General features: G+C 38.2%; 1 protein-coding gene across 7 annotated transcripts in view; it reads right to left on the bottom strand.

Moving 5' to 3' along the window:
- Positions 1-13,727, bottom strand: part of CEP295 (centrosomal protein 295) — a 43,785-nt gene extending 30,058 nt beyond the window's left edge. For 2 of the 7 annotated variants that reach the window (XM_063329181.1, XM_063329191.1), the window contains exons 1-7: positions 13,220-13,310; positions 11,599-11,732; positions 10,244-10,444; positions 8,846-8,970; positions 7,137-7,230; positions 2,312-2,425; positions 1,088-1,228 (exon numbers count right to left, since the gene is read on the bottom strand). In XM_063329181.1, coding sequence (XP_063185251.1) covers positions 1,088-1,228; positions 2,312-2,425; positions 7,137-7,230; positions 8,846-8,970; positions 10,244-10,444; positions 11,599-11,732; positions 13,220-13,238 — 828 coding nt within the window. In that variant the 5' untranslated portion in view covers positions 13,239-13,310. The other 5 variants (XM_063329197.1, XM_063329230.1, XM_063329207.1 and 2 more) reach the window with 5 other exon arrangements.
- Positions 13,728-14,184: the final 457 nt, after the last annotated feature.

Below are 14,184 nucleotides of genomic sequence, written 5' to 3'. Positions count from 1 at the left end.
ACATAAGCATTTAGTGTTCGCATTCAGACAGCCATATGTCAGGACTTATAAAATACTCCCATTTGGTTACCATGAAGTTTGCTCAATCCTTCACGTTTAAAGTTTATTCTAGGGAGAAGGTGCTTCCTCAGGAGAAGGCTGTGTTGACCTTTGAACACAAGAATCATCAATACTACCCAGAAGATCTAATGTTAAATAAAAGATCAGACTGTGCACCTATAGGCTGACTTTCCTCAACAGAATTATATCTTCTGTTTTATAAGCTAAATGCGTACTTCCTTTGGCAAGTTACTTTTGTTAGTATGTACTTCATCCATTCCTACTTTTTAAGACATGAACTAAATACTCTTGGCGCATTACAATTATATTTGAAAGCTATTAAAAAAAAAAAGCTTTATTTGAAGTTTGGTTGGTTTTTTCCCCCCCTGTTAACTTAAGGAGCATCAGTAACATTTCCACAGTTCCCCCATTTTAATTAGGTTACTCATTCAGAGCCAACCATATCTCAACTAAAAACCAGGAAGCTTTTGCTATTTCTAGACTCCAGATACACTTGTAAAGGTAACAGACAATAAATCAAATTTCAGAGCGTACCTCTAGGTGTAAAGAACTTTCTCAATAGTTCAATTTTTTTCTCCTTAAAGGAAACAATTCCAATTATTTCCAGACTTATACAGTAACAGAACAGTCTTTAAGTAAAAACTCTGAAGTTTTCAAAAAATGAAAAATAAACTGTTGCCTTCTTAATAATAAACTAATCTTTTCCCCTGAAGCACAAAATAAACAACTCCAATTAAAGCTGATGTGAAAAAGTAGAGCTCATCACCGATCAAAAAAGTTTGATTAAGATAACAAAAATTAAAAGATGTTCTTCTTCAGGTTGGTCTTAATTTGCGTGCTTTCATTCTCCCTCCTTCCAAAAATAAGCAAATAGAGTTTGACGGTTTTTAAATGCATTCTGAAAACTCCTCCATTTAGTCCATCAATTTTCCTCTTGTAACGATAATTCCTTTACTAATCAGCTACCTACAATTTACTTAACACTGGTCATTTTGACATTAAAACCAGGCACAACTACTTTGCCTACCTGAGCCAAATGGACCTTCTTCAAGGCATGACTTCCTCTGAGATGCGCCTTTTCAAGCTGCTCTCTTCTCTCCCTCTCTGCCTCTCTGTGTAGTTCCTCCAAACGCTTCCCTTCTTCTGCAGCAGCTAACCGAGCATCTGGCTGGTAGTCAATCAACAGTTTAGTCCGTGAAGTTCTTTGTAGTAGTTTAAAGCATACTTAACAATAAATAAGCGAGTAGTTCTGTAGCAAATGCACTTTTTAAAAAAAAAAAAAAAAGCATACGATGCCACATGAACACCTTCGAAAGTTTATAATTCTTAGTTACAAGCAGGACCAAACCAGTTTTTTACCTTTGAAAAAAAAAAATGCATATTTACATATTCCATAAGTGTAGGTGTCAAAGTGTTCTAGTTTCAAGCCGTACTAGGGACAATCATTTGTAGGATTTATTTGTTATAGCAGAGTGGTTATTTTTCCTAAAATACAAGGTAAAGTAAATAATACAGTCATTATTACAGACTGACTACTTCTATCTTCGTGTGTTCATTGAGAACACTTTTCTAGTCTAAGAGAGGCTCATCCAGAACAGGAACTTGATTGTGGTCTCACATCATTGATAAACCAGACTATTGTTTGGTGCACTTTTGAACAGCATTACCTTAGTTCAAAAATCACCTCCAAAAGCTATGCTCTTGCTCGGTCTCACACTTTTCCAGGCACTCCCTATCTTCTGATCTTACTTTGCCCCTTGTCTAAGTTTTCCCATTTGGCAAAAATCTATTCATTGTTCTTTTTCCTCAAATTAAACTTCTGCCATTTTGGCAAGCTGAAACCCTTCACTGCATGAACAGATGAACGCAAATATGACATAAAGACTGGGAGTATGTAGCTAAAAGAGGGGAAGACAAAAAAAGCAGGGCAACTGCAACTATTAATTTAGCATAAGCCACAAAGCAGAAGATTTGGCTGTCCTAATGTTATGTCAGTCTTGGGAACTTACCCCCTTACAGAGGTCTGTTCACATGGGACACTGTCAGGTGTGATCCCACTAGTGACTCAGCATGTTTCCTTGCAAGTTTCCCCAGCTCGGATTCTGATTAGTAAGTTGCATAACGGCTGCTTTATACAAGTTTGTATTTTTAAAGAAGTTCTAGAAAACTGAATCGCTGTTATCTCAACACTGTACGCAATATAAAGAAAAATCTATGGAAGCATGTATCACTAACACTTGGATTTAATCACCTGCTCTCCATCCAATTCTCTGTCCACATAAGGTTCGGAAATATGATAACGTGTAACAGCAAAGTTGTCAGCACCATAGGGCTTCACTGCAGGAGTCTTTTTAATTTCAAAATTCTAGGGCAAAAAGTACAAGTACAGCTGTATCAGAAAACAGTATCTCTAGCAAAGCAACTAAACAGAACATTAAGTGACATGTACACTTAAATCAGTATTAAAAGAAAGCCACCCCCTGCAAATTCTCTCCTGAAAATATTGTTTAAAACTTTACATACACTTAATGATTAATAAATCACAACAGCACAAGGCAGATCTAGAGGTCTTAACAACTGAGAGCATCTAACAGCCTAAGGCAAACTCCTCCACGCAAACTGACATTCATCAGAGAGCTCTACCTTCATGTTTCAAAAGCAATACCTTAATTTAAAAGCACTTGAGGTTAATGTACTAATACAAATCCCACTTACAACAGCTGTCACGCTCACCTCAAAGCGGGACAACCACAGAACCACAATATAATTATACCTAACAGCAAAATGAACACTTTTAAAGTACAGACTTTTCTTCACAGAACTCAGAACCCGTGATGTCAAATTTATTAGATGACCAGAGAAAAAAAGCATTTTCCATAACTTCACTGAAAAGTGTCTATTCATATAATACACAGTTTTTTGGGGGTTTTTCTGGTGGGTTTTTTTTGGGTTGTTTTTTTTTTTTTTTTTTTAAGTTTTGGGTACATTACCACATTTCAACTCCTGCCTGAAGGAGTTTGCACACTGAGCAATGAGACCCTCCCTCTTTGTCTCAGCCTGATGTCCTCAGTAGTGAGGTAGCCAGGTCAGGTAACCAAGTATTCTGTAGGACCTGCCTTTGTACTTTTAACATCTCCTCCATTAATTTTCCTCTCAGCTTCCTCTTCCCCAGACTTTCTCCTAAAAAAGGATTCTTATCCATATTAACTAAAACATCAAGTTTCATGGCCCAAGTGGTTTAAAACTAATATGACTGTAAACAAACGCACACACACAAATGGCAGTATTAAGTCTCAGGAATATCTTGAACTTATCTCTATGACATCTAAGATCTAAGGCATCTAAGCCTCCATCTAAGAGGAGGCATACAAAATACCAATACTAATTATCTCTTGCTATTTTATAAAGTCTGTGGAAAGTGAAGTCTTTAAATTAAAATCCTATGATATGCAACTACGCAACAGAACTTCAGTATCTCATTTTACGGTTCTTAAGCAAATGCATGTTATTCTAGTAGGAAGACAAAAAAAAAAAAAAGACACGCACAAATAAAAGTACACCATCAAGAATTTCACTTTTATTTCTACATAATGCTGTTTAAAAATTGCTAACTTTCTTAGTCAATAAATCATAGTAATTGTAACAGATGAATATTAACCAAAACACTTGTAGATACTGATTATGGCTCTGAAAATAGACAAGTCCCAGCATAAATCTCATTAGTCAGATCACTGACTGTTTGACCTATACCGTGTTACTTTGAGAATGTAAAATTAAACCTTAGACTTCTGAATTATTTAAAAAATGTAAAACTAACAACTCAGTAATTAATAATTACATTTAATCAATCAAATCTCAGAATTTTATTCAAAAGCTGTGAAGATGTGAGAATTATGTTGGAGACTGCAGTTTTCCAATTAATATCAAAACCAATTCAGGTTAAAAAAAAAATAATACTTGTAACATTACTATACCCATGGTGGAACCACTGCAGTTAAGAATCTGTTCATAGCTCCATTAAGAGGTTTATAACTCCTCCCTCCTTTTTCTTCCTAAAAAAGTGAATAATTCTATACTAAAATCTGGCAAAACTGGAATGTATCATGTAGTATCACGATGTTAATGTGTCATGAAGTTAAAAAATAAAACAAAAAAAGCTAACTCTATGAATACTCAAGAAGAGTACAATAACATTTTTAGGTTGTATTTCCATTACATAAAAATCTTACAGATCATATAAAAAAAAATAAGTTCACAAGAACTTTGTGATACTTGTCAATAAAATTGTGTTTACAGCTCAACTTCAATTAAGTAACTTAACAGTTGGTCTAACTAACTAAGGTCTCAATTCCTAAAAGCCATCCTTCTGAGAATCAAACTTGATTATGACAATATATACAGAGTAAAAACACTTCTTTTGTAATTGGGTAAAGTAACAATAATAGGAGTATCTTCACGAAATGTTTCTTATATTCTAAGTAATCCTGCAATGAACAACACTGCCCTAGCTCCATTTTGTGAAATTTTATCCAATTGTTACTGCAACAGAGCATCAGATTATGATTACAGCTATGTTTAATAAGCTCTTTATGTAAATTGATTTGAAAATAAGCATGCTTATGCAGATGACCATGTAATTTGCTGTAATTCAAAGGATTTAGAGTAAAGTTAAGCAATTCAAATTCACTGCCTTCTCAGTAATGCATTTGCAAGACAAAGCCACAGATTTTTTCCCCCCTGACACTGACAGTTAACATCTTTTGTTTTCTCCCTCTATACAAAACTAGGAATAAACCACAGCTCTAGCCATCTCTGATCTTTCAATTACTTAGCATTTACCCCATGCAGTACATGGCACCCAGTTACTTTTCCAAGAAAATACCTATATTCTTCACCCTGGGCCCTCCCAGTAGCACGGGCCTATGACAAAAGGATTGAAATTCATACAGATATGAAAACTAGGGAAAAGGCTCAAAGTCAGCTAGTCTTTACATGGATCAAACTGACACACTTTGCTATATTTAAACAAGGCAACGCAATCTCTTTCCTCAACAAAACCTCAACATGTCTGCAGAACTGCTGATTCAATTTGCCATTATCAGAGCATGAACTTATTAAAAAAATAAAACCCACTTTATTGTAGAACATCCAGATGTTTGCAAACTCTGCTAAAACCAGCTAAAATCACGTTTGCTGAAAAGGTGAGTAAAGGACATTTGTTCATAAGTGGAAATGCATTATATTGTAGAATTTCAGGAAAGGAGGTTATGATTCTGCAATACTTAAACAGGGTACTAACCCAGACCTGTCATCCAACACAATCACAAATTCAATTGTACCAGAACCCAGGGAAACCTGAACAAAGTTTTCTTGTTTGCCCTGGTGAAAAAAGACTAAAGAATAAGAAGAAAATTCTGCATTTGTAAAATGGAGAGAGGGATGCATTACTGAGGTTGTTAGATGAGAAGTATTATGCAGTACTGCATCTTTTTAGCTGTTATATCATCTACAAATACGCATGTTAACTGCAGCTGATTTTAGGTCACCAATTACAAACCTGTTTGGGGTTTGTTGTTGGTTTTTTTTGTTTGTTTGGGGGATTTTGTTGTTATTTGTTTGCAGGTTTTTTTTTAATAGAAAGCAACATAAAACACATCCTAAACTGCAACAGTTACCAAAAAGCAATGCTGCAACATCTCATGCTTTTCCAACAATGCCAAACTGAGCAATACAAGCATCTGAAAACCAGGGAACACAGAGTCAAAGTTTTAACTGATAAAGCCTTCATCTGCTCTAAAGCAGATACACTGGGAACACGTCACGTGGAACAACGTAGAGGGGAACAGCAGCATGACAGAGTGTTTGAATTTACCTGAACTGTACCATACAGGACCATATTCCATCTCTTCTAAATTCCAATATTGCATATACTTCACCAGAAATAACCCCAAACTTTATCACTCCCTTACAATCCTCACTCATATCCAACTTCCACAACACGAAAACCCTTGGGCTACCAGGGATAAAAATCCAGGGATACAAATTGAAGTATACATGCACTCCTAATCATTCTGAAAACTGCGAGGGTCAAACCTTACTTAGTTTTTCCAGATACATCAGTACCAAACCCCTACCATCCAACGCACTAACCTGTACATAACATGCTGGATGTAGCTCGGAAAAGCTTTGATAACTTCACTGGCTCTGACGGGGACTAGTATACTTTAATCCTTTCTTTTCTTGTCAGTGCTCTGAATATCCCTGAACCTGACAGTCTGAAACGGCACAACACCACATAAGGCAACTTAAACTCCACATTAATGAAGTTCCATTACATTAAATTTACTAAAAGTTAATTCCAAAGTAAAAATGCATATAATGTTCTTCCTGCAGTTCAGACCTGCAATCCTACAGTAACTTTTAGACCTATGCAGAATCTCTCTGAATCAAAGCAGCACGAAGGAAGCACAAAGTCATCCCCTAAAAAGGGTACAGCATAGAATATGGGTTTTCTTTACTTTACTCCCCAATAGCTTTAGGTACAGGTTTCCTATCAAAATTAAACAGCTTACCCTACATTTGGTATTCCCTACAAGAAACAAAGAAATTGGAGGGGAGAAAAAAAAAAAACAACAAAAAACCCCACAGCTAAAAAGGTAGAACTATCTTTATTACAGAACTAAACAAAATGCTATTACTGCATCATTATGACAGAAGAATGAGGTTGTGTGTACATGCCGAGAAAGACCATTGTAGAGTTTAATACCACTGTGGCTATTAAATGAAAAACAGATCATGATAAAGTTTAAAAGACATGTTTACCACAAAAATAAGATCTTAGATGACAAGAAACAAAATCCACACATAACAAGAGATCAGAAATAAACAAATAGCAAGGCTTAGTAGTAAGAAGTCTGCTAATACATAATTCATTAATTTTCTTGATTTTTGCTCTCCTTATAGTATGCAAATAGCTATTTCAGATACCCTGTTGTGAGGAGTCAGATCAATAAATAAATCATTACATTATGTGGTACCCGGGAATTGTGATCACTATTCACATCATGGATATGTACCTCAAGAGGATGTGGTGGAGGAGGTGGCAGGCTTGCAACTTTGGCTGCTCTTTGTCTTTCCACTTCCAGAGCATGTTTACGTGCATTCATTCGTCTTCGGGGAAAAAAACCCCGAAACCAAACACAAAAAAGGAGAAGGAAAATTATTCAAGCAGCATTGATAACACTGTGCAAAGTAAGAGGCAGACCTAAAACCAAACAGCTTCAGATGTACCTGAATTGAATGCCTGGGAGATAGGGATAGACAAGCACACTGAAAAGTCAACAGAACTTATGCTGGAAGGCAGCACTGGAAAATTAATTTATTGAAGTAATGCAAAAATATTAATACAAACAAGTTTCTAAAGAACAAAGCAAAATCCCTGCTTTTCACTTAAGTTTTCAGAAAGCACTGCATTGCTTCAACGTATTTTAATTGCTGAAGTGTGGACAAAACTAAGTATTTAATTAATAGGTCTCTCAGCACTACTCAAACACAACTGTTCCCAAGAGGACACAGTTCATTTTTCATGCCACCTCAAGTTTGGTCCAATTGACTTAAAAAAAAACCCCCGAAAACCAACAAAACAAAACAACCACACACAAAAAAAAATCAAACCACTAAGAAGGAAGATCATGGCTGTTGAGCGATATTAATTGTTTAGCATAAATAAGTAAGTTTTAAGTAGAATAAATTATTTAGGATTATAATTTGGCGTGATTTGTGCTGCTTGCTTAGCTCTACTTAGCATGAGTTGCTAGATTTGCTGAAATCTTCAGGCCATGAGAAAACTGCTGTTCTCAGTACTTTTCCTAGCAGATGGTACAGTGTTATTTAACTTTTTCGGATGGGAAAGTACTGGATATCACGCTGATGTTTTGATAGTGTTTCTTCTCAAGTCCACGACTTTTTGGTTCCCCATGTTCTGCCAACAAGGACAACTGCACAAGAAATGTAAACCAGAAGATACAGAGGCTCCCACCCTTGACATAAACTACAAATCAAAAAGATAAGAGCCTGCCTGTCTGGACACAGAAAAAGAACCAATTAAATTTTAGAAGACCCCAGACCAAAAATCACCATTGGACTGAAAGACGCGTGGACAGCACATGAGGGGCGGATGTATGGATCACAAGGGTGTAATTGCCCAGGGATTTCTTTGTTCAGGGTTCCTCTCTTTGGAGGCATCCAGCCTGGGCTGTTCTTGCTGCTGTACCTTCTAGTTATCCAACGTCTGAGACTCTGCTGCAGGAAACCTAAGAACAAGCCTGAAGAAGAAGGACACATGCCCGAGAGTAAGTGTGTGTGCAACACCATGAATGGTGTGTGAATGCTCGGGCAGCAGCTTCTCCTTTAACAATAGCAAATGTCCTTTCTTCCAATGGGTAACTCTCTGTCAGGAACTGGCCTGAGAACATTTTATTTTGTAAGTCACTGAACAGCTGTGAGTCAACAATCTAGACTGAGAACAGCAATATAGAGATGAAAGGCTCCCCACTCATTGAGAGTCTATAAGGCCAGCTCATATAGTTGACATTTTTGTCTTGGTTTTAAAACTACAATTCTTATCAAAATCCACAAGCTTTGTCCACAAGCATTAATTCTCTAACCCATAAAATTTCAAAGATTAAAACAGCTCCAAACAAGAAGCATCAAGATTTTTGCCTATCACCTTTTGACATCATAAAGCACATTCTATGCTTAACAAAACTAGGTAACTATTGCATACCGGGCTTGCTCACGAAGTAATTTTTCTTTTTGGTATTTCTGCTCTTTCAGGGCTTTCCTGTGTCTCTTCTCGGCTCTTTGCTTCCTTTCCTCTGCTTGCTTTGCCAGAGCTTCTAAGTCAGGTTCCTTAACAACAAAATATTGCAAGCACTTAATACAGGGTTGGGTTTTTTTACTCACTTCTTATACAATCAACGTGATATTTCAAATTAAGTACTGCTGGTAACAATCACAAACTCAAAATTACATTATACTGTAGAACAGTAAAAATACTCCAAAGAGTAACTTTTCCTTCTCTGCCATCTTCTTTACCCTCCTCTACCACCACCAGCAGCAAATTTGCCACATTCCTTGGCCAGTGCAGTTAAATATTGGTGCAGAAACCTTAGATTCTCTCTGCATCTCTTTGATAAAGAGAATAATATAAATACACTTAGACATTTAAGCAAATGCTGACTAGGCAGTACAGAGAAAGCAAGTTACCACTTTTCAGTCATTAATTACAACAATCATGTATCAACAGAAACATTTCTTTATAATTAGTTCACTGCTCCTAGGGCATTGGTAACACAATTTTCCACAAATTCATCCATCCTAGCATCGGAAAGGACTTCACAAAGTAGTTAATTTAGAGACACTGAGATATGGAAAAGTTTAACACTATAAAAGGTTAAAAAGCCTGACTAATTCAGGAAGTACGCTAGACTGCAAAATTCATGCAAGAAATCTGTGGCATTGCTGATTTCTATAAACCTGGTTCAGAATCAAGTCTATGGAAAATTTCTACCCAACAACCTCAATGATCTCTCAAGAGAGCCTACACAAGTTAAAACTATTTTCACTTTTTTTAAAATCCTATATAGGTGCAGAATTAAGAAGTTAAACCAGTTTGCAGTCTACACAAAGGCCTCTGAAGCCCCTTCATGTCAAGAAGGCAAGACATTCCACATCACTTGAGCACTGAAGAAAAAAAAAAAAGTGTATTTTCTTAACCATAGAAAAGATACTGTTACATGGTAGAGGAAAAAAAAGGTACTATACCAATGGCATACTTGAGACAATGATTCACCACGTGCAATTTAGTCAAGTACAAACATACACCATTATATACCTGTACAACCTAACATAAACAAAATAACTTCAAGAGTTTGCACAGCAAAAACCTTAGCAGATGGGCCTGATAGACAACTGAATCCTGGTTTTGTGGAAAGACATCTGCAAAAAAGTACATAAACAGAAGTTTTAAGAAGATCTAAAAGAAGATTCCATTCTTCAAAAAACCTGTCATTTTAGATATTAGGGCTGAAAGATTAAGAATATAAAAAGAACAAAGAGCAATCTTGGTATTTCTAGAACATCAAGAATTTCCCTGACAATAACATTCAGCTGTTTCACTTACGTTCTCCTTGGCTTGTCGGTGACCCTCACCAATTGCTCTTAAGCTTGATAAATACAGTTTTTCTAATGCTTTCCTCTTTTGATCCTGTGCTTTCTGCCATTCAGCTCTCAGTGCCTCCTCTAACTTATGTAGTTGTTCTTCTCTCCTCTGCTTTACTTTCTGTCTTATCTGCAAGGCGATATACTTCTGCTGCTCTCTAACCTGTAGAAATAGCATTTATTTTGTCAGTAACTTAAAAAAGCACAATATTTTCTGCAGCAAGTTTTTCCACAACATACTCTACCCTCCTTTCATCTTTCCATCTAATCTACTATTCCATTAACAATATGTCCAGAAAATACTTCAAAGTTACAATTACCTTTTTCCAAAATTAATATATTAAATAATAAATTTAATCTTAGTTAAATGTTTCAGTTAAAGTCGAAAGAGCAATATACAAAACAAAAGGCAAAAACTGCTTGAAATATCCTTCCCTCCAAAAATACAACATAATAATTTAATAAAGACTCCTATTACAATGCAACATGGTGTAAAGAAAATCAGCAACCATATTGTTAAATTAAAGTCTGTTTACTAAGTTTTTGTTTTCCACTTTGTCAGTAAAATTCTCTTCACTAAAGAGAAAAATATATCAAGAAAAAAGCCCAAGGGGGGTGAAAGATTAGTACAGAGCAGATGTCTTGAAGACATACATTTTTTTGAAGACGTGAAAGACCTGAACAGTTTGTGTAGGACAAACAGAGGAAGGCTAAGAAAAGAGTAAGAGAAATGGAGAAACAGCCCTGTGATCCAACAGCAGGTCAGCAGAAGAGAAATGGAAGAAAGATGGGATGATCAACAGACACGTTCTGAAGAACATGAAGGTACTCTCCTCAGACATTTTAAAAGGAGCAGTACTTAAAGCACTTAGAGCTATGACATACTGTAGCAATTCAGTTTGTCTACTGGAAAGCTGTGAAGTTCTGTATTAGCAACAGGTGTCTAATTTCTTCTGCATGACCACTATGAAAACCTGGAACACCGTAAGAAGTTTGAATCCTTACATAAGTGATGCATCAGCAGAAGAGAGACAACTGCATGTTCACAGCCAGATAAGAATGGCAGATACTGTGAAGCTGGCAGGGAAAAAGAGATTGTGAATCTAACAAACAGAGAAAGTATCACAAGCAAAATATGCACTTAGTAGTAAGTAAACATGAGAAAAAGAAAATAATTCACACACTAACCAGAAATCTAATACACAATATTATGACCCTGAAATTTAATTTACACAAAATAAATTTTTCAGTTAGTTTTTCTAAATTATTTGTTACATCACTAAATTAAATACGCAATGTGCAAAAATATAGGCATACTTGCTGTAGCCTCAGTTTTCTTCTTCTTTCATATTCTTCTTTGAGAAGCATGGTTTCTTCATTAGGACTAAGCCGCAATTTCCCAGCTTTTGCAACTTTCCTCTTCATCTTTCGAAATGCTGAATAATCAACTTCTATGAGAACAACATGAAAAACAGACATTGTGCATAAATGATATAGGTAAACCAGCTATAAATAACCCCAGATACTGCCATAATCTTACCAATCTACCATGGTATCTAGGAATGTGAGCTATAACTGCTCAACTGTACCCAACAACATTGGCACTGTCTTTGTCACAGTCACAAAACGTAGTGCTTTTGAACTATTATGCTTATGTAGCAAACTCTGCAACAGTATTACATTAGCATTCAACACTGTGGACCAGACAGGCATATCTGCAAAGTGAATAGCAAACACCATTCCACTCCTGAGATTAAAAAAACCCAACCCAACACACTACTGAAACCCACACCACACAGTAAAGCAGGATGGTCACTTAGGTGATTTATAGTGAAACATTCTCATAACAGTTATAAGATATTGAGTTTGTTAACATTTTTCACTGCAGTCCAAGGTTTTGTGCCTTGAGGACTGTGAAACTCCGACAACAGCCTATGTGCCAAGCATTTCACCAGAACACTAAGATTGCTCACTGACAAATTTTTATTTGACCTTTCTTAAGCAGCCATTTCAAATTATGTTTCCATGTGTATTTTACTGCAGAACCGCGATCTGCTGGTTCTACACATCACTTCCCATTTTCCTTGCAATTATAATTTTCATCTGCACAGCAAGAAGACTTTTTCAGCCTGATTTGCAGACTAGTCCAAAACTGTCCCCCCCAAATATTTATTTGATCTTTAAGTATTTATATCCCTGAAAATACTGTCCCAAAACAAACCAACAAAGACTTTCAAAAGCCACTGTTTAGCTCTAAAAATCAAAAGCTTATTACTAGTGAACAACCCACGTGGCGCTAACAATTTAACCAACATGTTACATGTGGAAAGATTTGTTTTCAGTATCGGAAATAATGAAAAAATAACAAAACTCTAGAGAAATCAGGTGAAGTGAAAAAACAAAATACTTATCCATAAGATACTTTTGATACAAGGTTATTAAACCAATGAACCCCAGGTTCATTACAGGATAAATAGGGACTAAACATGTTCCTCCGAGCCTTTATTCTGCTGATGAGGCACAAAATAAGTTTATCAATACACACGATTAAGGAGTAAATTACTACATTCTGGAGACACTGGAACAGGTTGCCCAGAGAGATAGTGGAAGCCCCATCCCTGGAAGCTTTTAAGGCCAGGCTGGATGGGGCTCTGAGCAATCTGATCTAGTGGGAGGTATCCCTGCCCATAGCAACAGATGATCTTTAAGGTCCCTTCTAAGCCTAACAATTCTGATTCTAGGATTCCTCTCTCCCCCCCAGAAAGGAAAATTTAGAGCATGAACAATAGAAAGCCAGAAAATCTAACACTTAAAGGATTAGAGCAAAAGCAGATAATGCAAACACCACCACAAAGCAGTCAATGCTTGCACAGATTCAGCAAATACACAAGAGTTAAAACTAAGCCAGCCTTCGCCGGGAACACTGCACTATAGGTACCTGTAAGCAACATTAACATCTTACTACCCTGGTGGGACAGCTAAGCCAAAAGCACCTCTCCCGAGCCGGGAAGGGAAGCAGCACTCTAAAGGCAAGGACGAGGGCAGCGCACCGGCCGGAAGCTGAGGCCTGAGGCGGGCGGCGCGAATGCCCTAGGCCGGTGAGGAGGGTGGACCAGGCCGCAGCACAACCAGGCCCTCAGGGAGAGCCCCACCGGCAGCCGGCTCCACCCGGGAGGCCCCAAGCACGTTCGGGCCGTGGCGGCTCGATCAGCCCGAACTGAGGGGGAAAGTGAAGGGAAAGCAACACCCTGTCCCGGCCCCAGGAGCCCGAAGGCGGGAAGAGAGCAACCCCGCGGCGGGGCCGCCCGCACCTACCCACCGCCGACCGAGCCCTCCCGCCAGCCACCAACGGCCGCCGCCTCCTGCTGCGTCACCTCCGCCCTCACCCTGACCAGCCAATCGCTGCGGGCGTGGCGGGAAACCGAGCGGCTCGACAGGCCTGCCCCTCACAGCACGCCCCCCACCGCCACAGCGCACATACGCCAGCCAACAAGCCTGCCCCGCCCCTGCCTCCTGGCCACCAATGGGAGCCGCGGAAAGCTGCGATTGGTCGTCGAGGCCGCACGCGGCCAGTACAAAACGGGCTCCTTCCCCTCAGACCCTCCCTGAGGGCTCACTTGAACGGGTTAGTGCTTTGCCCGCTCAGTCAGGACATCTCGGTATGTCCTGAAGGCGTTTATTATCGTGACTTTCTCACAGTACTGTACCCGGCAGGTCTCGGTCAGGGTTTCCAAGCACCAAAGCTAATTTTACCTCACTAGTTCCACCTCTGTGTAATTTCCTTGTTCAACTCCCTCTTTGGATGCGCTGTATGAGTAAAAGGAGTAAATTTGGACTCACGGTAGCCCTGGACTGTTCATGCTGCTCTGCCTGTCTCCTGAGCTTGCACGTAGCTGCCCAAGC

The sequence above is a fragment of the Chroicocephalus ridibundus genome, chromosome 1 (assembly GCF_963924245.1).
Source record: "Chroicocephalus ridibundus chromosome 1, bChrRid1.1, whole genome shotgun sequence".
Classification (NCBI taxonomy): Eukaryota; Metazoa; Chordata; class Aves; order Charadriiformes; family Laridae; genus Chroicocephalus; species Chroicocephalus ridibundus.
The sequence above is the reverse complement of the archived record's forward strand: the minus strand, read 5'-3'. Positions and strand labels throughout refer to the sequence as shown.